Raw genomic sequence first — 25,524 nt, forward strand, 5'->3', positions numbered from 1 at the left:
GCTCGTCCCCATGTCACTGCATGTGATGATGAGGGAAAGCCACATCTGATGCACTTCTACTTAGCTTGAAGCTCTTGTACAAGACCCTGTCCTTAAAAAACAAGGGAGGGGGAGGTTGTCACCTTTTGTCTTTAAAGGTAAAGGTAAAGGGACACCTGACCGTTAGGTCCAGTCGCGGACAACTCTGGGGTTGCGGGCGCTCATCTCACTTTATTGGTCAAGGGAGCCAGCGTACAGCTTCCGGGTCATGTGGCCAGCATGACTAAGCCGCTTCTGGCAAACCAGAGCAGCACACAGAAATGCTGTTTACCTTCCCGCTGGAGCAGTACCTATTTATCTACTTGCACTTTAACGTGCTTTCAAACTGCTAGGTTGGCAGGAGCAGGGACCGAGCAACGGGAGCTCACCCCACTGTGGGAATTTGAACCGCCGACCTCCCGATCGGCAAGCCCTAGGCTCTGTGGTTTAGACCACAGCGCCACCCGCATCCTTTTGTCTTTAGCCATTGCTTAAATGTGCAACATTACTGGGAGATTATGTTTTATCTCCATGCTGTGAAAACTAAGGGCACCTCTCCTATGAGGAAGAGGCTAAAACATCTGTGTTGTTGTTGTTGTTGTTGTTGTTTTAGCCAAGCCGTCAGAGGTTTGTAAAAACATGCACATTGTGGAGGAAGTGAGCAAAGTAAAGTTTTTCTCCTCTTATAATACTACAGTTCAGAACAGGCAGATATTAACTGCCACAAGATGTGATAGCCCCTGTCTTAGAAGACTTAAAGTGAGATTAGACAAAGCTATGGAGAATGAGTTTAATCAACAGTCATTGACCATAACAGCTAACTCAGACAGGGGACTACTAGATATGGGAAGAGAAAGGGAGGGCTGTTTCCTTCATGGCCTGCTTGTGGGCTTCTTAGGACAAGACTGTGTCCCTTACAGCATGCTTCCAGAAAACAAAGTGCGTAAGATGGCAACCATGCTGAGCATATTGACTCAGGTAAGTATGTACCACTGAGTTTCGTGAGATCTTAACATGACTTACTTTTGAGTAAGCATGCAGCAGATTAAACGGTGCATTAAACTGGACAGTGACCTTCACCTGATTCAGCAGGTCCCTTTTACTTTAGGAGAAAGGCCTTCATCCTTCTTTCAGTGGCGGAGCACCTATTTTTCATGCAGGCGTTCTTGATTCAATCCCTACCAACTCCAGCGAAGACTAGAAGACTCCTGCCTAAAACCCTGGAAATCTGCTGCGGGTCAGAGCAGTCCAGGAGCGAGGAACCTGTGGCCCTCAGGTGTTGCTGGGTGACAAACACCTATCAGCTTCCCACCCTCACCACCACCACCACCCAGGCCTAGCCGAAAACTATGGATGTTGCAGCCCAGCAACATGTCGTGGGGCGCAAGTTCCCCCACCCCTAGAGTAGCAACACTGAGCCAAGAGGGTTTGTCTCAGCGATGGGCATCTTCTTAGGCACGGAACCTCCACATTCAGGGGTAGTATAGCTGCAAATGTCAGGCACTGAGGGCAGGTGCTCTGCCTCTGCCTCCCTGCTAGGTGAGGTTCCTGTCGGGCAGACATCTGGCTGGGACGTCCGCTGTTGGAAACAGAGCGCTGGGCTAGTTGAGGCGAGGGAGAAGGAAAAGAGAAAGGCAAGGGCCGAGGAGAAGGAAGAAGCAGCAGGGGCAGGGAGGGGAGCCAGAGCAGCGGGGTGGGTGAGGCGGGTGGGCGGCAGTCCAGTCAAGCGACACCCGCCGCCCTCACAGCCTCAGGCAAAACAAGCGCGGTTCCCCTTCCCCCTGAGGAGGCGAAAGGGCAGGCGAGTGGGGCAGAGGTCAGACCTGAACGCTTGGAGCGGGCCCTCAGCTCCAGCACTTTCCAGCTCACGTCGGCCAGAGCGGACGCCATGGCGAGGGGAGGACCGGCGGCGGCGGCCGAGCCGTCAGAGGAAGCCTCGGAGCTCGGCTCTGGCGCTCGCCTCACAGACCCGGACTCTCCCTTCCCCCGCCCCAACTCCCGAGGCAGGCGGTTGAGCGGTTGCCCGGCCTGGCCGTAAACGCTCCCTGCGGCGCATGCGGGCTGAAGGGCGCGCGGGCCGTGAAGCAGGGAGCGGACGCGACGCTGTCGTAAAGCGAACCCGGAAGCCGGTCGGGATTGTGACAGGCGCGCCCCCTCCGCCCTCTCGCTTCACGGTGGTTCTTCTCTCTCTTCCCCCCTCCCCCCACTTTCCTGACATTCCTCGCCTCAGCGGATGGGGCTGTAAGTGATGTTGGTGGTCGCGGTGGCAAGGAGGAGGAGGACCCGGTTTGTTGGCGCTGCTGCTGCCCGTGCGCGATGAGGGCTCCCTGCTGCTGCCGCCCGCGGAGGGGCCTCCCGTTCCCCCCCTTCCTCATCTTCTTCTCGTCCCTCCTGGTGGGAGCGAGGCCCGGCTGGGCCCTGCAGAATGTCACGTCCCAGCTCTTCGGGAACCAGGCCTACGGGACGCTGGCCGCCTTCGGGGACTTCAACTCCGACAAGCAGACGGACCTTTTCGTGCTGAGGGGAGGTGAGGAGGGAGGCGAGGCGGGAGGGCGGACCTTGGCTGGGTCGGGGTGGGCTTGACATCAACATTATCCTCATCTTCTTCATCATCCGTTTATTTGTATGCCACTTCTCCACAGCTGTGCTTACAGCATCCCTCGTGCAACACACCACATAAATATCTTTTTTATTTATCTATGTTACTTCATCAAATTTAAACACTACTGTACTTGATTGCCAAAACAAAACAAAACAAAACCACAGAGCGATTGACAAAAGAGGGTAAGACCACGGTATTATCAGCAGCAACTGCTTTTAAAACATTCAAATAAGCACTGACATGTCATTTACTTGTTATATTAAGAACAATTGGAAGTAATCGTGAAGTCAGTAAATACAGAAGGGAAATGCATATAAGTTAACCTGATTGAGCAGCTTGGACTGAAGCAGGAGAGAGAATTATACCCAACATGGATGGAAACAAAATGGTAGTACACAAAACTTTTTTGGGCGGGGGTTGATTATTATTCCCAAAGGATGTTTTGCAGAAACTAATCACGATGAACTTTTATACACTGTATGGTAGAGATATTGCCCAGCTTTCAGCTATGTCTCCTCTCTCCATTAGTGGCCCACCTCTCACCTGGGGAGGCAAAGGACCTGGGGGTGGGGCGGTGTTGGACCCAGGCAAGTGGCAAGTAGATTAATCAGTTGCAATGGATCTGCCAAAAGAATGGTGAAGGGTTGTTTACATTGTTAGTTCTGATCACAGTAGACCTACTGAAATGAATGGGCATAGCTAAGTTTTGTTTCTTTTTTAACAATTTATATACCACTTGATTGTTTTACAGACATTTGACGACCGTATAAAATAGAACATATAGGTAGAGTTAGGTGCATTCATTTCAATAGGTTTACTCTGACTAGAGCCAAGTAGAGCATGGCTTGAGCAGCCCCATGTCTGTCAATTGTGGATATGAAGTGAATTCTGTGTTTACAAAAGGAGTGTTGGCTTTAGGGTGGAAAGCTCTGAGCTGGTGAAAGAAACCTGTTGTTGTTTATTGGTCCTCATGCATGCCACGCCCTAATGACTCAATACAACTCACATGTCTGCAGCATGCCTCAAACTTGGTAGTTGATTCCAGACTAAATCACAATTAATAGAAGTAGTTGGGATGGGCTTTTGTTGTATACTGAAGCCCAGCAGCATGGTTAGAGCAACTTTTCTGCCTAGAATTCTGTAAGTTTCATAGGTTTTCGTGTTCTGTATAAATTCATAGCAGGCAATTGTCTTTGTAGTAATAAAGAACAAGATTTGTCAAGATATGTCTCTGTTACCCTTGTAACTGATAAGAAACATATTGAAATAGGAAACTGCATAACGCAAGATAAGATTAATAATGCCCAGATAAAGAAAGATGTGACTTTGAAGTAGTTCAGTTGTGAAGCCAAACTCACTTTCCTTCACATGCAGCAGTTACCTCTTTTTAGGCAAACCATAGCTTACAGTTTTGTGTTAACCAGAACACTATGGTTTGTGCTTGCCCTTCAAACAAGAATTGAAACCATGATATTTTTCAATTCATAGTTTTCTTTTTGAGGCAAAACAAAAGTCTAATTTTTATGAGAACCATGAAAGGAGGGAGGGAAACAATTTATGAAATGAGTGGGAGCATGTTGACCTGAGCATGTAGACCAGTTAGACATGTTCATGTAAAGACAAAGTATGATTTGGCATTACATTTAGACCTGGGGTGTGTGTGTTTGTGTGTGTATCTCACTATAGTGCAACAGTGGTTTTCAAACTTTGTTCCAGGGAACCTAGGGCTTACTCAGTGAGAGGTTTAGTAATGCTGAACAAGGTTCCCTGGAAAAGTTTGTTCATCATTACTTATATTTTCCTGCAGCATTCATGGGAGTGCTAGGTCTGTTCTAGGGGCACTCTCCCACTTTGTATAGAGAAAGAGTGAAAGTCTAGCAGAGCTGGCAGTGTGCCTTGTGAACTGTGTGTGTGTGTGTGCACACGTGTGTACACTTACGCTAGAAAGTTATGTAAAGCATACGACACTTACTCTAGGGTTCCTTAAGTCTACTCCACTTCACTGTGGGGAGGAGTTGCGGTGGACCACATGGCAACCCATTCTCCTCTGGGGGCTGGGGATGAAGTCCCATGTTGCCCAGGGTATCTTGGCCACGTCATCGTCCAGCCAGCCAATCCGGTGGCTGGGACCATTTAAGCTGAGGTGCGAGCCAGAGGGCTTCCTCTTGGCTCGCTTCTTCAAACTCCCACCCTCCCTCCCTCTTTTCAGGTTTCGTTTTCGTTCGCCTTGCTATGGACCTTGATTGGTCACCATTGAGGGGCCTGGTAGGATTTTTTCCACTTGGCAAAATTGGCATGGGGCCATTTGGTTTTCACCTACCTTATAGCAATCGTCACAACTTTGTAAGGTTTTGTGGTTAGGCATTGTTTGACCTTATGATGGGGAAGGGGAGGTGTGGCCATCATCTGCCCCTCCAATATTAAGGGTATTCCGTTAAAGGAATCGGGGGGGGTGAATCTTGTCCGAAGCCCGGGGCAGGGCTAGGGCCATGACATGACCCCACCGGGAACATCTGGGGGAGCTCAAATTGGTCTGCATCAACGGGGCTCCCCTTTCTGGTGGTTTACCCTTACTGGACTTCCTGCACAACGGGCAGGAGTCAGATAATCGGGTCCATTCAATGCTTAAGCCAATACCACTCACAGTCTGTAATCAATAAAGTTGTGGCCAAAATTTGCCCAATAACATTAACGTAATGTCTGTGTCCTGGTGTCTTATTCTTTACGAGGGGATGGCTGCAGGGTCTAGACACGCAACAGATGAGTTATTGTGGAACAGGTTTCCCAGAGGATCGTTCAGAAACCATGTTTTACATGACAGTTCCTGATCTGATGTTTTCATTTTAGACTACAGTCATGTTTTTCTTTGGTTTTCAGATGGTGAATTAAATATTTTCCTGGCAGACCAAAAAGAACCCTATTTTAAGCCCAAAGTCAAATTATTATTAACGTAAGTATCTCTTTATAAGGAATGTTAAATACATCTGATATATAGCAGATTGAATTCTGTTCTCATCCCATCAGAACAGGCATAAGCCTTTCCAAAAGGCTGTTGTGTGCTATTTGTTATAACTGTCTGATTGCTGAACTTAAATGAACTGTCCAAATGCTGAATTTATTTACCATGGGACTTAAGTCTGAAGGTTGTGGCTTGTGGTTTTGTGATTTGCACATAGGAAACTTGTGGTAACCTGATATGTGATAACCTTCATAATTAGTGGCTTGTAGACTAGAAATGATGCTTTACATTCAGAATTGGGCAGAGCAATCGTGAACATGTTTGTTATGGAAATTACTGTCCAATAAGTTTGTTTAGGATTGCAGTTTTGTATACTGGCATTGCCATTAGTTTGTGAAAAATTACTGAGAAAATATTCCGCTTCTTTCTTATGCTACAGACAAGGGCATGTTTAATTTTTCCTCATTTTAAACCCAGCTGAAGCATTTTTTGTGGGGGAGGGCCTTTGGGGAACTTATTCTAGGAATGCCTCTTATCTCCTTGTGTGTGACACGTAGAAAAGAATCCTGTGCACCACCAAGTGTTACTCAGGGGATCATTCTTGGTTAGTGCAGGGAACTGGAAGGACCCTGTTCAAATGTGAGCCAAGGTAGAGACACTGGCTCCATTGGTAGACTTTGGAATGGATGTTAGCCCTTCCATTTGCCTAATGTATGCCATAATAAACTTTCTATTTATCTTTCAAAAGCTTTATGATGACAGTCCTTCTTTTCCACTCGCTCCTTCTCTGTCCAGGGTTTCACCTTTGAGTCTATATTCTATGTGGAAGCAATTTATTAAGCCCTATTTTAAAAGCATGAAATAGATTCAGCAGTTGGAAACACCTCAAGAGTTTTGTGGGCAGAATATAGAGAATGATATAAGCTCAAATATTGTGCTGCATTAGAAGAGGAATTATGTGCAAGAATTATGTGCAAATCGCTGTTAAAGGAAGCATGATTGTTTGCAACCACGCACTAAGTAATTAACAATACTTTACCTTTTTTAATTTTAGAAATGTGGTGATAACCAGTGTGGTTCCTGGTGATTATGATGGTGATTCACAAATGGATGTCCTCCTGACAACTCGTCCTCAAAAACAACCTAACGCTGACCTATCAGTTTTAATTTTCTGGGGAAATAATCAAACTTTAGGTAGGCAATACCATTTTAAAATTTCTAGAAAGTAATCATCAAGTTCAGTCCTGAAGGATGTCTAGCCATTGCCCTGTTCGCGTGTATGGAGAGGGGGTTGGAGAGTTAGTGTCGTACTTGCTCATGCCACCATTGACTTCCATGTGTTCAAGGGCCCTATGGGTACGGTACCTTCACACATGGGTAAGGGCCATGGGTCAATGGTAGAGCACATCTAAAAGTTTCCAGGTCCAGGTCCCAGCCATTTCCAAGTAGGACAGGGAAAATCCACTGTCTGAAACCCTGGATAGATAGACAGACAGGTTGTCTGGTTTGATATAAGGCAGCTTCCTATGTTCACACATACACCACTATTGTTTTGGGGTAGAGTGAATATGCCTAGTTCACATCTGACCTTTCTAGGCACACAGTCAATAGACAACAATTTTATGACTTCCTTCACTCTGTAATGTAGCAATAAGGGTTCACGTAATGGATATTGATACACGATTAGACTATTGAGATATATGTTCAAGTAATGTGTGGAGCCAGATCCTCACACAGTCTCTGTCTCATACCTTCATGCACGCACACACTCAGACTGCTATCTATGGAAACAAAGGGCATATATTTAATTCTTAGCAACTGCACTCCTGTTTCTCTTTCCAAGGACATTGTTAAAAAAAAAATCTGGTAAGTTTTAGAGGGGGAGAAAAATCCTCTCTAACACTTTCTTTTGTGACTGCACAAAAAACAAAAGGGACTCCTTAATCCCAGCAGAAGAATGCAAATAATGTCAATGCACAACTGAACAGCAAGTACTGCCTTAACAACTATTCAGAGCCGCAAAATGTAGCTGCATCCAGAAAATTGTGTGGATGCAGTTATAAAATCTATGAACAGTTCTTGCATATTTGCAAGGAACACAAGTCTATGTCTCTGCTTTCATATACTCCTCTCTGATTTGATCTGGCAGCGTATCTTCTTCTCGAGAAAGAAACTGCAGTTGCTCAGTTTGCATGACATCAAAACCCTTTTCCCACTCAGCAGCTCCCCATGGGCAGGAGGAGACCCAGAAGGCTGGATTAAGTCCTGTGGGCCAAGGGGTTCCCCATTCCGGGTTTAGTGCTACATGCACATCAGCTCATTAAAAAGTGTTAATTTAAATGAACTGTATTAATAGTCAGCCCACAGAATTAAATCAGAATGCTTGAAATACTTAGCAGTTGAGAGAACCGAGGTTAACAACTGTATTTTTTCTTTCTTTTCAGATGTAAATCGTAAGTTTGTATTAAATAAAACATTTCATGATGAGCCACTAATCATGGAGTAAGTATATGTTCATTATTATGAGAAGAGTTTACAACTGTAAATTAGAATAAAACAGAGAAAATATAGTTGACTCTCTGTGCAGTGTCCACTCTGAAATAAACTCAATTGAGTTCAGTGGGACTTTTTCCCAGGAAAGGATATATAGGATTGCAGTGTAAATGTACTAATCATTTAAAATGTGGTATTTAGCCAACCTCTGTTCTTCAGATTTTAAGAAAGGGCTGTAGCTCAATGGCAGAACACCTGCTTTGCATGCAGAATGTCCCAATTCAATTGGCTGCATCTCCAGGTAAAGAGATGCCTTTGTCTGAATGTGGACAATACAGAGTTTGATGGATCAGTGACCTGATTTGCTATAAGACAGCTTCATATTTTTCTAAGCTTCTGCATACTTTTGGGGAAGCAGTATTAAACTTAGAGGAGGAGGAATTGTCCTATTATTGACAGAGCAGCTGGAAAGTTCAGCTTATCATTGTTGCTCCTGCAGTTTCAATGGTGACTTAATTCCTGATGTATTTGGAGCTACAAGTGATTCTGACAAGCCACAGGTACTACTTGGCAGGTAAGCTGAATTCATTTATTACTTTTTGAAAAGATGCATTGTTGAGTCATAAGTTTCTGTCTTACAGTATTGGTGTCATAAATCCTCCTGCTGTGACAGAATTTTGGGCTTGCACTGAGCTGAGCTTTAGATATGCATTTGGTACTAGAGCTTACAGGGAGGTAGAATTCGGTGTATAATTGCCTCTGTAGACACACCAGCCTGATTTGCACATAACACTTGGTGCAAATGAGAAAGTGTCCTGACTCCCAGAGGGGAGATTGCGGACACTTTGCTCTTTCCAAGTCATTTGCCACTGAGGTGATCCATGGTTTGGCTTGGCATGCTGTCTGAACCTCGGCTTGTGGTTTAGCACTCTCTAGACAAACCATGTGCCATAAGTCATAGGACAGATCTTGGTTACATCTTATGGTTTGTCTGGAGAGAGCAAAGCCAAACCACAACTTTTTACAGCACAATGTGACAGCAAATTGAGTGATGGGGAGCAAGGCGGTCGTATTCTCCTCTCTGGAAGCCTGCATATTTGCTCATTCACACTGAGTAATGGTTTGGCATAGCATTACATATCAACATTTATGCGTGCTTTATCACATTTTGGCATCTTTATCGCTTGTCCTGTATCATGACCGAAAAGGAGGCCTTGTAAGTGATTGAGAGCAGATTATGTGCTCTCTGATACAAATCCCTACTTTCCTTCTTTTGTGGACTCCCAAAGGCATTTGACTGACTACTGAGGGAAGAGAATGCTGGACTAGACAGGTGTTTGGTCTGATCCAACAAGACTATTCTTACACGGTTTGTTTGAGCAGTAGTTAAGAATTACTTCTGCACTATGATGCTTGCCATTGTTAGTTTCACACTTAATCAGGATTTGCAAATGAGCTTTAAACAATGGTTTCAGATCCTTGTAAAAGGACTCTAACATAAATGATAATATAATGGTGTGGATGGTGGTGTTAAACCATGATCGATGCGAACAAGAGCTTGGAGGAAAATTTTGTGCTGAAAATGTGGAAGGGTGCATGACTTTTTGCGTGTTTCAGCTCTAGCTGCTGTGTTTCTTTTTATTTATCAAATCAATTTTACAAAACACTATAAATGCAAAATTACCAATATTCACAAATTATGAACACAAATGTCTGTTATTCAGAATAATATCTAAATCTATACATTTTCCCATTAAAATTGAATTGTTAGTTTACTTGAATCTTGTTAAACAAATTAGATTCTACACCTGACTGCTGTGTTTCTTTACAATACTGCAATGGAACAAGTCTGTGATGGTTGGTCACTAGGAACAATAGAGAAAAGTATGGCAGGATGGAAAGAAGCCTATTGTAGAAGCTTGGTGTGAGCTGACTTGTTGAAGGCATAAATGCACAACGCTTGTGCTTACCAAGATAAGGCAGTAATTGCTATGGCTGGGGCTGTTGGGAGTTGAGTTGCAGGTTCCTTCCTCCTGTTGTTAGAGGAAATCATCTTAGAAGAGGCATCCTTTCCTGTTTGTGAAAGGGAGGATGCCTCTTTTTAGGAGTACTGTATATTTGCTATCTATTATGTTGCTAGAAATCATCCTTTTAATAGTAATTTAAAAAATCAGTTGGGTAATAAGTTGTGGCTCTATTTGAAAATCAAATAGCGCCATGTGCCCTATTTTTTACATGTGCTCTTCTTTTCTAAATCAGGTTATTAAATAAATTAATTCACATGATCAATTGTTTAATGTTTCCATCGTTTTAGAGAGATATATGAACACTAGGGGCTGCTGCGTCTTTGCTAACTGCCCTTCCCCTCCACCTAACCAAACCCCTCCACACACACAGCTCGCTCCATTCCCCATACCATTTTAAAGGAGGGAGGAAGCACATCACAGAGTAACTTACTAAACTTCTATGTGAAGCACTTTTTCCTGTGTGTTAAACCTTGCTGTAGGTGTCTTTAACAGAGCAGGGCGGTGCTTGACAGCTCCCCCTCCTCCATTAAACAGCTCTCCTGAGCCACTTGCCACCCATACCACTTCCTTGCTCACCTGCTTGCCATTTGTCATGCTGCAGTTGTTGTGGCTGCCTATGCATTGAACCAAAGGCAAACTGTTCTGGAAGCTCTGCAAATGCCATCTTAGTAGTCAATATAATCCCACAGTTAATAAGTAGTTGTTGTAACAATGAGCTCATATATGTTTATATTCACTTGCTTTGATATAGGCTAATTGACTTGTTTTGAAGCTATCCATATCTGTGGGCTGGGGTGCTGGACTCTGAGCACAGAAAAGGGAACTATCTATTGCCACCTATGCCCTTATCTGGTCAGGTGAAGTCATGGGAAGTCCTGGACAAAGTGATGTTTGCTGCTTTGTGTATAAAGAACATAAGAACATTTACTTGGGCATGGACAAACCATCTCCTTGATGCGATGCCCATCCTGCTTCTGTAAATGCTGGGAGACATGGCAGGCTGTTTTACTGTAAGTCTAGACCAGGGCTCAGCAAACTTTTTCAGCAGGGGGTCAGTCCACTGTCCTTCAGACCTTGTGGGGGGCCAGACTATATTTTCTTTGGTGGGGGGGGGGATGAACAAATTCCTATGCCCCGCAAATAACCCAGAGATGCAATTTAAATAAAAGCACACATTCTACTCATGTAAAAACACCAGGCAGGCCCCACAAATAACCCAGAGATGCATTTTAAATAAAAGGACATATTCTACTCATGTAAAAACATGCTGATTCCTGGACTGTCCGCAGGTCGGATTTAGAAGGCAGTTGGGCCGGATCCGGTCCCCGGGCCTTAGTTTGCCTACCCATGGTCTAGACCTTTCTTTTAATGAAGCGCTAGAACTAATTGTTCTGGTGTTTTTGACATCCTTCTTTGGTATCCCTGCACCCAGCCACTCCCACAAGCTCTTTGGGCTTAATGGATCAGGGCAGCCTGTTGGTAGCTGTGCGAACTGCGGAGTATGATGACAGGATTACATTTTGATGTATGTAGGAAGATAGACATATGGAAGGGTACTGAGTGCAGAATAAATCCAGGTGTCTGAAGCCTTTGACAGATGTTTCAGTTTTATATGTAATCAATGGTGATGCTCATCAGCTCTAAAGGAAATGGTTTGTTGTGAAGTGTTTTGCACTTCCCTGGGGCTTTTTAGCTATTGTGTCAAGAGAAGCGCATTAGACCTAGAGAAGTCAATCAGATTATGCCACTGTTTCCATAGAAACAGTACATCACTTTTTCTAACTTGTGTCCCCAGGCATTTAAATGTTTTAATTAAGAAACCTATTTGTATCATTCAGGCTAAGAGTACTGTTCTTCAATAAAAAGGTAAAATATTCCCTCATTTAGGTAAATCACCCAGTAATTTAATATATCTATATTAGGATAACTAGATGGATTGTTGTCCTTTTCCTGTTTTTAAGACTTGATTTTTTCATCTCAGAAATCTGTTTATAACATCTGTTTTTGACAGGACAAATTATTTTGTACTATGAAAACAGAAACAGTGTTTAGATGTTGAAATCATTTTAAGTGTCTAGGGGGAAGTTCTTCTGCCCTTCTGAGATAGTTTTATGGCCATTAATCTCTTTCATTTTTATCAAGATGACTTCTGTTTAAAAACTGTGACTTATGGAACAAAGCCTGCACATTCCTCAAGGGTGTGGATGACAGCAACCGTAACCTTGCAATGATTGTGTTGGAAGATTTTATCAGCTTTTGAACAAAAAAGTCTCCTTGCTCTTTCCTCTCCACCCCCCATCCCCAGTGAGGGGGAATATTTTTAGTAGAAAGTAGCATGGTTGTTAAAAATAAAAGGTTGAATATTATGGATCACATTATAATAAATTCCTTACAGTGTGTGAAGAGCACAACTCTCCTTTGCATTTCATGCTTTGTCTTTTAAGGGGGAAAGTGTATAAGTTCATAGGGAACTTCTGACAAAATTAATGCAGACTTATCAAGGATGGTGTCTTTATCCATTTGGAAACGGAAACATGTGTCTGTCAAATGTAGAGGACATTTTTGGGAAACGTACTTGGACAGCAGTGGGTGCAAAATCTGAACAATAGAACCAATAAGTATGGAATAAAGAAGGAGGGGGGAATAATATATTTCATCCTCTTCCCACTAGGCATGTAGTGGGTTTGCTGTTTGCAGTTTGCTGAATTGTCTCCTTAGAGAAGGGTAGCCAAAATTGTACTCTCCAGAAGCTTTTGGACTGCAACTCCCATCAGTCATGGGAACTCATGGGAGTTGAAGACCAACAACATCTGGAGGGCACCACTTGGCTACCCCTGCCTTTTTAAGGATTCCCTATAAGCCTTGACTGACATGGAGAAGCCAAAACTGTGTTGTTGTTTTTAAAAACAAAAAACAAAAACACTACATCTCTATGTTGCCCTTTCTTCAACAAGCTCAGAAGGATGTACCTTTGATATGTAAGGATGGCTTAAGCTGAGATAGAGTAACTTGCTCATGGTCAAGCAGGCTTCATGGTTAAGTTTGAACATGTCTCCTTGAAGCTAGATCACACAGGCAGTCACCTGTCCTGAAGTTGATGCTGTGGATCATCAAAGTTGTTTCCAGTGTGGTATGTGTCCCTTTATAATGGGGATTAGGACTGTGTGGCCCTCCAGATGTTGTTGGACTACAGTTCCCATCATTCCTGGCCCTCGGTCATGTTGGCTGGGACTGATGCGTGTGGTAGTTCCAGAACACCTGGAGGGCCACAGGTTCCCCAGACCTACCCTAAATGAAGAAACAGGTAATGTTGGCCTGATCCTACTCACAACTAGCAGTTTCTTTAATTTATTTTCACCTCCAAATACCTCAAGCAAAGAAGTCAAATTCAATTGAGCTCTTATCATCAAAGGACAGCCTGACTGGGATTTTGTGTGTGTTTTTATTTTTTATAAGCCATTAATTTTCAGTTTCTTTCAATGAGTAGGCTTCTGCTTATAAGGGCTGAAGGTTAAATTCTGAGACAAGAAAGGGGCATCGGTTTAAGTAAGAACGAAGACTTTGAAGGAATAAAGTATCTTAAGCCAAATCTTCTTAAAGAATACCTAATCATTGGATGAACTAGTCAGAAGTTCAGCCGGAGCAACAGCAATACCAATTAAGTATGTTTAGGCAACTGTTTGGAAGTTAAAAAAAGCTCCCCACCCGGTAAATGACTTAGAGAGATTTCACATAAGCTTTCTTTCTCATTCCTGTTCCAGAGTGCCTTGTCTTATGCAGTTATAGTTATTCTGCATGTTCTAAAAATCGAGTTCTTCAAATGTGTAGAATACATTTTCACTATTTGTCTGCTTGCTTAGTCATTCTCACAGAGGCAGAATCTTGGGTATAGTTTTCTGGCTGAGTTCCCAGCTGTGTGTGCCATGGTACTAACAACCTTATTTGAGATTCCATTTATTTGTTGCTTGGAAATGTTCCTATGAATATGCAGAATACAGGCAAATAAGTATGAAACTGAACAAAAACAAAAATCTTTACCATTGTCACTCAGTGTAAATCAAAATATGGAGAAAGAGGAGATGGTGGTAATGCAAAGATCTTTTGGTTAGCAAGTTACAATACTGGGGATGATCGGTGGAATACTAAACAGAGGGAACACATAGCGTTCTGGGCACTACCATTTGAAATTGTTGGCTGGCTTAATTCAAGACAAATTGGCCCATTGGTTTAGCTAGCTTTGGGGAAATAGGGGCTAATTAAAAGGTTAAGATGACAAAATAGGAACATCATATTCCAGAAAATCAACAGCAAATTATCCCAACAAGCAAGCTCAATGTTAAAAGCAGAAGGCAAGGTAACAACTCTGTAATGGGAGAGTGGTCTTTCTTCTTCTGGAAAATAGAAGTATTATGAATGCAAGTAATGTTTACTCAGATCAAACGTAAGGCAGTGTTAATCCTTTGAAATGGTATTGTGTTTTTCTGTCCTCTTACTTTGTTCTTCCATTTGAATGAACTGTGTCAAAACAGCATGAGGCTCATTGCATTTTGAAGGCTACCAGGTACATATATTGTAGCATAAGCTCTTTGTCAGTAAAGCCTGCTTTCTCAATTACATGAAATGATCACCTGAGTATGTATAAACCTAGAGGTTGCTCTCTCTTGCACACATATTATATAACTGAAGTCAAATCAGTTATGTGCAAGTGGTTGAATGCCAACATTGATGATCTTCAGGTGTTAACCTTGTTATTAAAACTAACTTAACAATTTCCCTTCATAGGAATTTATCATGGCACATAGCTCTGGACACACAGAAGAAGTTGTACACACCTCACTCCCATGCATTCATTGATCTGAATAATGATTTCACTGCAGGTGAGTCACTACTTTTGAAATATCTTTTAAGTTCAGTTTGGCATTACATCTACAAGCAATTAAACTGAACATTAAGCAATTGCATATGCGTTGAGAAATTTCCAAGGCTGAGTGGCGTCCAGGACTCAGATCCAACAATGTTTTTTTCCACGCTGAGAAAAAGAGTTTTTCTCAGGAAGAGGAGAAAAGAATCCAAAACTTAACGGGTTATTCTGTGTCTATGGGAGTCCTATAAGAAAAGCTCCTTTTAGACAAAAGGGGGGGGGCAGTAAAAAACAGTGCTTGAATTATAGGACAGCATTTTGTTATGGCCCTGTCTTCACAATATCTCTCTGTCATAGGAGCCAACTCCTAGGGGCCACGGGGGCTTCGGCCCCCACAATAAAATATTTGAGGGGGCAGGGGCCCCCATAGTTGACGGGCATTGCTATTCAAATGTTGTGCATGTACCTCATGTGATCAGTTATGCAGGGTGGGGCTTACCTGCCCCCCCCAAATATATATTTTATTCAAGTTGGCACCCCTGCTCTCTGTGCCTGGCTGAGGAGCGCAATCAGGTCTGTAGCTCTCCATTGCTTTGTTTGCACAGGATGTCTGTTCAGAAACATCCATGCTCAGTGCTTTAATGACAAGAGAATCAGAAGGTGTATTCCCTGCTTCACTTTTGAATGCCCCCTTAACCTTCTAAAAATAGTGCCTAACTTTGTGGAGGGTATTATTTGGCATCCCCAGCACTTTGACCAATATAGAAATAGCAATACCCCAGTTTTTAATAATAAAAAAGCACTGTTTAGAGCTATAAGTGCACTGCACTTTCCAAAGTATAGAAGGACAGGTACAGCCTCAAAGAGTTTGCCAGCTAAAATTCTACAAGAGGGGAGACAACAGAAGAACAGAAGCCTTTCTATTGTTGCTTAATTTGTTCTTTCATAGTTTAGCTTCTTGTGTTCTTTCTCTTTCCCACTTTTAGTCCGGGATTTTTTTTTAATGATGGATTATTGTTTTATACTCATTTTTATGCTTTAGTTGATCTTTTTTTGGAAGAGCGGGGTGTAAATTTTTGCATAAATAAATGCAAATTACATTTCAGTTACATGTATTCAGGTTGAGTAGGAACAGTGTGATACAAATAAATTCAAATTACATTTCAGTTACGCATACTCAGGTTGAGTAGGAGCCATGTGATACAGGGACTACAGGCAATGTCCCAAATATTGCATTGAAATTGTGGGATTTGAGAAGGGATTTTAAAAGATTAACAGTGCAAACCTATGCTTGGGTTCAATGGGACTTATCCTAAGGTAAGCGGGTATGAGATGGTAACCCTAAACTAGGATTGTAAGGGACACAGTAGGAATGGGGAACTTGGTGCACTCCAGATGTTACTGGACTACAGCTCCCATCATCACTTACCATTGGCCAAACTGGGTGGGGCTGATGGGAGCTAGAAGTTCAGGAACATCTGGAGCACCACAGATTCTTCATCTCTGTGAAAGAGGAGAACAACTAAGAAGGGATGCGAATGATCCGTGCCCTGCATGTAAAGAACACGCTGTTTATTTTTGCAACAGATGTAGCCAAAATAGTCACGCCAGCTAAACTATTTTTGACAGTTATATCATTATAAACAGCTTAACAGCTTTAAATTGTGCCTAAAAGGGGAGAGGGATCCTCTCTAGTCTGAGCATCTTTATGCCAATTTAGTTTAGGCCTAATCCATTTTCCAACTGCCACACTCCTTTTCATCTTTTTTAAAAAATATTGTATGGATCTGTCCTCTCATCCTGTGCTGAAGCACCATGTACATAGATGGTGCTATATAAATCATAACGCAACAATTGCAGCAATTAAAACTTTCTTTAAAAAGTTAAAATTATTACCAGCAATAATGTAATTATGTAGCAGTTATCTAGGCGACTCTGTTGAAGAGTCATCATTTTTCAAAATAGAATTCCATGGACAAATCTGTGCACTCAAATCCTCACTTAAAGCCAGGATATGAATGACAGCATGCGCTTTCTCACCCCTTGCATGTGAGCAGCAAAATAAACTGTAAACAATAGCTTTCCCCTTAAATGTGAACCCATAAACTACAGTTAATGCCCTGCAAACAAGCCGGAATATTAAGCCACAATTTAAAGTTAGTACCCTAGCTTGTTTGTAAGCCAATAAGCGTAGTTTTTGAAGTGGTTCATAGCAGATTAAGAGCTGAATCCTGGCTTATTCAGCCACTGGGCTGGAAAGGACCTCTGTATACTTGCATCAGGGCCGGCCCACCCTTGAGGCAAGGTAAGACATCCGCTTCAAGTGGCAGAATCCACAGAGGCAGGAGATCTGGCATCCAAGGAATGCATTGCCCACTGCTGCAGTAGCAGCGATGGCTGTGGCACGCTGCTTGGATCTGCCTCTTCCTCATCAGCCCTTACCCCACATGCCATCTCTACAGCGGCCTCTCAGCCCTAGCAGAGAAAGGCGCCATTTTGTGGTTTGCCTCAGGTGCCAAAATATATTGGACCGGCCCTGACCTGCATGCAGCTCGTGTGTATCCTGCCTTATTAATCCAGAGATTAATTGTGTGGACCAGACCCAGTTTGGTAAACTGCATAAGAGTTCTCTCAGCCTTGAAAATAAGTACATCAACCAGAGTGAAAATAGCATTGGCCTAATCAATGAGATAACACTGTTTCAGATGCTTTTCCAGGGTATTTTAATTTGGCTACAAAAACAGATTCGTTATTTCAAAAATTATTCCTGGTCTTGAAAACCTCTCTATCAGTGGAATTAATAGCATTGGCCTAAGTAATGTATTTCCATGCATTGCTGAACAAATTCACAGGTTGTTTAGATAAATGTGAAAACGATTCTGCCTAAATAAGTATAGAGCTGCCACCGTATTTTCTTGGATACAAAAGTGCTTTCAGCATAAAAAATATGGACTCCATACAGATAGCTGTAGCGTGAAAGCGACGTGGTTTGCTATGAAGGAAACTGTTCAGTCTGAGTGTAGTCAGTCACATTGTTATTGTTTGTAGCCAGTGGCTATTATCATTTATTGCAGTAGCTATTTGGTGGCAAGTTATACCTGCACTCTTCTGTTCTGCTCAGCTTCATTCCTCTTCCTGTGAGAATATAGAAACAATCTTTTTTTCTGTGATGACTCGACCAGTACTGTGCACCCAACGGGCTTTGGATTTGTGGTTATCAAGCACCAGTGCTTGGTAAAGCTGTTCTTTGAACTGAGCTTGTTTGTGATACTATTATTGTTGTTAATTTAATTTATATCCTGCCCTTCCTCCCAAAAGAGCTCAGAGTAGCACAGACACAAACAATAAAGCCATCAAGACACCTGAAACATGATATGGTCTTGGTGGGGTCCATTGTTCAATAGAAGAAGCCAGACATCCCACCAGGTAGCACAAGTCCTTGTATTCCAAGTTACAAACTGGATTGTGACCTAAAGCTTTAAAGAATTGCAAAGAAACCTTTGTGTGATTGTCATATTTGATGGCTTTATTTATCATATATTAGTATTCTCTGTGCAACATTACTTTTTTTGAGCAGGAATAGTGGAAGAGAGGAAGGAGTGAGGTGTGTAGAAAACTGATGCGATGTATGCAAGAAAACTGAATTAACTGTGCACTTACTCCATGAGTACAGCTCTGCCTCTTCTTCTATCCCCTAACCTGCCTTCCTCATTAGGAAAACCCTATGAAAGCCTGTATTAGGAACCCTTCAAGGAAGCTGTGTATGATCTTGTGAGTTATTACATGCGTAGAGTCAAGGTTCAGACAGCACAGGAATGAAGGTGCAGAAACTTTAGTGGGAAGAATGTGTATTATAAAACAGACATTTTTGTCTGTGTGTGGAAATTGCACAGCTGTCTGCTTGCTTAGATTTTTGCATCCCAATTTCCTTATGCACAAAATGTGCTTATTGGGAATGTAAAATTCACTGAGTTCCATTAAATCGGCTGCAGTGAAGAAAAATAAGTATGTAAATGTCACACAAGATATCTTCTGTTGGAATAAATGGAAACAATGAGTGTTGGGAAGTGGCTGTCTGCAAAGATTTTGCTCAACAGCAGTCAATGCAAATCTCAACGTGTGTTTCTCTCTTTAAACATCTCGTACAGTGTAGGCATTGCAAAAAAGCGTAACCTGATGTGCTGCTGGCTGTTTGCTTGAGATGTTGGATGCTTTGTGTAATCAGTTCTTTGAGGAGGCAAGCAAAGACATTTCAGGGAAAGAGACGGCGCCTTTCTGCCCTGTGCATTGCTAATTGTAATGCAGGTAACATCCCTCCCTACACAAGCAAAGGCGCTGCTTTGTTTACTGCCTCAATTCCTTTCCTTCTAGCAATAAATCTGCTAGTTGGACAATAGTTCACAAACCTGTTCCTAGTATCCTGTTCATTACAAGACTATCTAAAGCCTGAGTTTGAGCATGCAGCCCAATAACTTTGCAATACAAGCTGCCAAATAGAAATTAAAAGCACTCTGGGGTCAGAGCCCATTTGAAATGGAAGTGATAACGGCATCCATTCATAACTACATGTTCATCTCTTATCTGCATTCATCTGCCCTCTTAGCTGCCCTGACTGCACCCTGGCAGAGGATGCCACAGGGAGATTTGGCTGGTACGATCATTAATCCATTTTGGGCACTGCCATTTCTGTGCTGCTCTGATGGTAAATTGCATAGCAGAGTAATGCAGTCCTGCTGCTGCAGTAACCCTACTGCCAAGGGTGCTGCAGGTTCAAGTGGAGGAGGGTTGTGAGATTTGCCCAGGCTTCTGGGAAGAGGACAGAGTGGCTCCCTCCCACCCTTCATTGCTATTGCCATGCATTTTCTGCTGTCACGAGCACTGTCGGTGATCACAGCAAGCAGGACAGCTGGCCTATGCCAAGCTGGGAAGGGGGCAGGCAGCAAACCAAGTAGAACAGCAAGAGTTGGTGGCAGCTTCAAACCACACAGGCTTGCATCTATGTAGTTAAATGAATTTTTATTTTTATTATTTAATGTATTAACATCTTGCCTTTCCCCCAAGTTGGATTCAAGGCGGCTTAAAACATTTTAAAGCAGCATTATGAAATACAAAGTAATAAAAACAAACTAGTTAAGGACAATAATTAAAACACATCGGAACCCATCTCAAACCTGTAAATAAAATGCAGTTTGACTTGACAGCAGCCCTGTGATCAGTATCATCTGCACGTTAGCTTTCAAAGGATTGTCTGCCAGCAGAGGGGTTAGCCAGCCTAACCTCTCTGGGGTTAGGATTCCTTCACCACCACCGCCACTATATTTGCACATGTGTGAAATGAAGAAGTATACGTAAAGTAAAGGCAACAAAACAGTTTTTTAATGAGAAAAGGGCCAGAGTCTCTTTATTAACAAACCTGGTTGTAATTGGAACAATTTGGGCAACTGTCCAGGTGGTTCCCCCTCCCATTCAAACCTGTTAGTAATCCTATTTAAATGTAACCATCATAAGGGGAAAAGATTTCCTCTCATTTCCTTCACCAGCCCCACTGCCCCCCACCCAACTCAGAACTTTTAAGTTATTTTAGACTACAACTCCCCATGCTAACTGGGGCTGATGGGATTGAACTACAAAGTCTGGAGAGTGCCAAGTCTGGGGAGTTGGTCCTTCACACACGTACCTGTACCCTGCAATGCACAGGATTTGTGCTGTCCTCTGGCAGCATGAGTTAGTTTACCCTTCTTTAATTGCTGTTAACAGGCGACTTTATTTTAGGAATGCTTATCCTTGCCAATTGTGGCACTTGCGATGTGGAGTGGGGAAGAAAAGCAAAGCACTCCTCTCTTGGGGAACCTGACAAATCCTTGAAATTTCCTTAGCTGCTGTTGCTGCCCTCTTAATGTTGATTTCAATTACCCTTAATGTTGATTTCAATTACCCTCCAAAGAATCCTGTGCTAATGGCCCTAGAGTAGTTTCCGTTATGTACGTAGCATGGTTTTCCTTGCATATGAGAAGCTATGTATTCATGTGCATTTTGTATAGTGAACCTGGCTGGGCTTCTAGCTGGATTTTTCCGTGGAACCAATATTCTGACTGGTTTGCCCCATGATACTAAAGTGTGGTTTAGCAATGTGTGGCCAAGCCCCTGAGCAAGGCATTGGGCTTGCACACTCCCTGCTTTCCCCCCACTGGTCAGTAAAAAACACTCTGGCTGGCTGATTCTTAGCTAAACAAGCCAACTTCAACCATAGTTTAAAAACCTGTCTTGTGTAAGTAACAATTGCTTGTTTTTGAATCCCTGTTCCTGGCTCACACCTCATACTAAGCCAAGATTCTTTGAAATTGAAAGTAACCTCAGCTGAAGCCCTTTTCATGGAGGTGTGGGGTGCATACCCTCCAAGATTTCTCTGGTGAAAATAGGGACATCCCATTCCATAATGATAATTTTACTGTTTATACCCCACACATCTTACTGAGTTGCCCCAGCCACTCTGGGCAGCTTCCAACATACAGTGGTACCTCCGGTTACGAACTTAATTAGTTCTGGAGGTTCATTCTTAACTTGAAACCGTTCTTAATATGAGATGCGCTTTCGCTAATGGGGCCTGCCGTGCTGCTGGCGTGCGACTTCCACTCACATCCCAGGGCAAAGTTTGCAAGCAGGAGCATCTACTTCTGGGTTAGCAGAGCTTGTTACCCGAAGCGTTCGTAAGGAGGACGATACGTAACCCGAGTTTCCACTGTATATAAAAATATAATAAAACATTAAAGATTAAAAAAAAACTTCCCTATACAGGATTGCCTTCAGATGGCTCAGGGGTTGGATAACTCCATACTCTCCAACAATTCTCCAGTGAAAATAGGGACATCCTAAGGAAAAGTGTAACATTCCGGGATCAAATCAGAAACCGGGCCAGCTTCTGTAAATCAGGGGCGTCCCTGGAAAATAGGGACACTTGGAGGGTCTGGGGTTGTAATGAGAGAGGAGCATGCAAACCCAGTGCCTTTGCTCAGCTGACTGAGGCCACTCCATTTAACTGTGAACTGTGTTAGGTGCAAACTAGCCCTCTGATTCTATGTACCTGCCCAGATGTTAATATATTCACCAAAGGCTCAGCTCTGGCATTCTGAGGAAAAAAAGGTCTCTGGTTGACAAAAATAGGGTCTTTCTTGTGACATCGTCTCAATTGTGGTTCTCGCTCCCCTTATCAGTCTTTGATGTCACTTAGGTACCAGGTAGATATGGTTTTGATTATCCTGGATGTATACTGGTTTTAATGCCTCTTTAAATTGGTTCTTAAGAGCCGTCATTGATAGGATCTGTTGATGTCTGAAGCTGATGCCGCTTTTTCTGTTTGTTATCTTTGTTCCTGTATTTTTTAAAACTGTATTTTATAGCCTACCTTGAAGATACATTTTTTAATAATTCTCAGTAAAAGGGTTTTAAATGAGTAAGGTAGCCTATAATTGGTTACCAAAAAGCATTATGAGTTTGCAACTATATTTTGCAGAACTACATTTCAAATTACATGCAGGGGGCTAATGTTTTTGCAACATGGTTGTGTTGGGATATTTTTTTCCTCTGGTAAAGTTTTTTTTTTAATGAGAATCAGATACTGAATGCAAATGAGAAATTAATTGGTTTTCTTGCAATAATGTTTGGCTTATGAACTGTTGAACATAAAAATAATGAGTTTCAAAAGCCTGCTGATGTGGAGTGGGGTTTCTTCCACTGTTCATGGAAACACAGCAAACTTTGCATCCAGAATAATGGTATTTCCCATCCTCATTACCATGCAGTAAACGTAAAAATCCCAGAGGATGAATCCCAGTTGATCTGCATAATTGGAAACATAATTTATCTGTAGAGAAGAAATCTTAATACCTGTATGTTTAAATGAAACTCCAGGGTTAAAAATGTAGATGTAGTCGATCTTATTCACAGATGAGCCGTTAGTTATGCCCAATATAATCTCTGCTCAGTGCAGTACTTAACAATTATTGTCATAAATCAGTTGAGTTTTGAAACATTTGTTTAAGGCTTTGCTCTAGAAATCTGGAGTCGCCAGTTGTCCTTGTTCCCAGTAAAATATTTTGTGATAATCTTTATTAGTAGTAATAGATTTTTTTGAGGCTTTGTTTTTAATTACTTAATTTAGTACTATCTGAAAGAATCAGTGCATTAAAAATGTTGTTATTACATCAGATTACCCAGCGGACAATGCTGTTGTCCCTGTTGCAGCCTAGAACTATTTCTGTACCTCTCTCAGGTATTCGCTAAGTGGCTTATAAATTCATAAACTCAATGTTTGGAGTCAGGCAGCAGCGGCATTCGCATGCAACACTGAGCCAAGGGGTAGCCAACATGGTGTCCTCCAAGTGCTGTTAGACTACAGCTCCCATCATAGCCAATGATTGGGGATGGGAGTTGTAGTCCAACAACATCTGGAAGGACCACTTTTCCTACCCCTGCATCTCGCCATAAGGCTGGTTTATGAAGCTGTAATGTGCTTGGTGTGTGTAGTGGTGCACACCACCCAAACACTCCTCCCTCTTTGCTCCTCCCTTCATGTGAGAGGGTAAATAAACCATGAAGTGGGCTACCTTAACAGTCCACCTGAACCTAGGATATTAGTTTGTTTTACCATAATAAACCACAGTAGCAGGTCAGCCTGAAATCAAGGGTTGTTTTCAGCTTAGTTGTCATGGTTTATGACAGTGAAGCCAGTCACAATCCAGGGTTCAGATTGCATAATGCTATGCCCACCTCTTTGTGGTTTGTTTATCTGCTTGCACCCATGCACAGAATGGCTTAATAAACCAAGGTTTGTGTCTGCACTGTACGAAAATGCAGTTGTCTCTGGCCTCTGTCTCTAAATACACTTATTAACAGCTTGGCCTCGCAAGATTGTGACAGGGAATGAGATAAGGGGAACGACCATAGACCTACTTTCGTCACACCCAGTAGGACTTTTGATATCCCCACCCCAACATCATTCAACCAGCAGATCCCAGTGACATTTCACAAACTGATTCTGTAGATTTGTCATGCATTATGGGGGTGGGGTGCTGCTTAAGAAACAACAACCCAAAGCTTCCTTGGGTGTGGGGAACTAGTTATGAATTCTGTTCATCCCAGCCAAAGACACGTTTAAAGCTCAGCACAAGGTAAAAAATAAAATTAAATCAATGAATAAAGTGACTGTAGCATAACAGACACAAATAAATAAGAATTATGTTTGTCTCGATAAGCAAGGTTGCTTACATGGTTTTGGTGTAAATGTTGAGGTGGGGATAGATTGCAAACTCTTTGCAGACTAATTTCTGCAGAAAACAATTACAGCAACTATATTTTGAAACCTGGGGACAGAAAGTCAGAATTGCCCAATTATTATTTCCTTCACATTCCCCTAACACTAACAGCCTAAATGCTGTAATGCTTGAAAATAAGTGTTTTAAAATAATTGTTTTTCAGGTGAGTGTTACTTAATGCAGAATGAAAATTCTCCAATTTAATATAGTTTATAAGATTATATTTTATGTTTCAAAGATTAAAATGCATTAGCTTTATTATTATTTTCAATGTAATTACATTTCAGGTTTCCACAAAGAAGCAGAATATGAAATATTTTTGCAATCTGTTTTTATGAAATATACAGTCCTTCATTTCACAGTCCAGGAGTGTGAATGTGCAGCATCCAAAAATATACTTTAGGCTAAGCCTGGGGGCATATAAAGAGAGGGTGTGTGATTTTTTTAAAAACCTTTTGAATAGGTGACTCCTATGTCGCATGGCAGGTTTTTTGAAAACTCCCCCAAAGCCATTTATGTACTTATAAATCCTAGAAATAAATTAATATCCTGCCCTTTGCCAGTAAAGCTCTCACAACAGCTATCAAACAAATAATTTGGAACCTTCATAGAATAAAATAATGCTATAAAATCACAAAGTAAACGTTTTACAATCTCAAAACAGCATCAGCTTAAAAAACAAAACAGCAGGTGATAACATTATTCAGTTGTATTTTAGAATCCACCAAATGCCTGGTCTTCCAGGTAGCATTGCAATTGGAGAAATATAGGTCAAAGTCATTACACTCTGCATCCTGGCCAGATCGAGAGGCTGCCCTGCCAACTCCAGCACAGTTGCCCCTCTCACAAGCACTGTTTGATGGCCATACATTTGAGGATGGGGTACAAGCCAACCAGATTCCCTGACATCATAATTCCAGATTGGATCTATATTAAAAGCAGCCCTTCACATTGAACCGTGGGCTAACAAGGCTGCAGATCTTATTTGCTGTGGGTCCGTTCGGCACTCATACCTTACTGTTTCAATCCATAGAGACCCTCAGGGTTCCTAACAAAGTTAAAATAAAGACAATACAAAACTAAGTTGACAAAAAAACCCAAAGACGTAACCATATCCAATTTAAGCACCAGCGTGGAGCTGGGATTGGCCAAGGGAATCATAGAATTGTAAAGTTGGAAGGGACCCTGAGGGAGTAATGCATTAACCTGGAATTCAGTTTGAAGAAGTCGAGTGGTAGACTATCTCCTTTGCA

General features: G+C 42.2%; 2 protein-coding genes across 9 annotated transcripts in view; one reads left to right on the top strand and one right to left on the bottom strand.

The window, feature by feature from the left end:
• The window catches only part of PHKB (phosphorylase kinase regulatory subunit beta), a 142,000-nt gene extending 139,959 nt beyond the window's left edge, over positions 1-2,041 (bottom strand). For 5 of the 8 annotated variants that reach the window (XM_081015506.1, XM_081015501.1, XM_081015505.1 and 2 more), the window contains exon 1: positions 1,842-2,002. Coding sequence is in view for 3 of the 8 variants with exons in the window: in XM_081015503.1 (XP_080871629.1) it covers positions 1,842-1,908 (67 nt within the window). In the remaining 5 variants the exon portion in view is untranslated. Of the gene's footprint in view, positions 1-1,841 lie in introns of all 8 variants that reach the window. The other 3 variants (XM_081015503.1, XM_081015504.1, XM_081015507.1) reach the window with 1 other exon arrangement.
• Positions 2,042-2,134: 93 nt separating this feature from the next.
• The window catches only part of ITFG1 (integrin alpha FG-GAP repeat containing 1), a 120,956-nt gene continuing 97,566 nt past the window's right edge, over positions 2,135-25,524 (top strand). The window contains exons 1-6 of the mRNA XM_081015532.1: positions 2,135-2,545; positions 5,498-5,570; positions 6,634-6,773; positions 8,024-8,081; positions 8,572-8,646; positions 14,882-14,976. Coding sequence (XP_080871658.1) covers positions 2,335-2,545; positions 5,498-5,570; positions 6,634-6,773; positions 8,024-8,081; positions 8,572-8,646; positions 14,882-14,976 — 652 coding nt within the window. The 5' untranslated portion in view covers positions 2,135-2,334. The remainder of the gene's footprint in view (positions 2,546-5,497; positions 5,571-6,633; positions 6,774-8,023; positions 8,082-8,571; positions 8,647-14,881; positions 14,977-25,524) is intronic.

The sequence above is a fragment of the Podarcis pityusensis genome (genome assembly GCF_964106645.2).
Source record: "Podarcis pityusensis genome assembly, chromosome: 8".
Lineage (NCBI taxonomy): Eukaryota > Metazoa > Chordata > Lepidosauria > Squamata > Lacertidae > Podarcis > Podarcis pityusensis.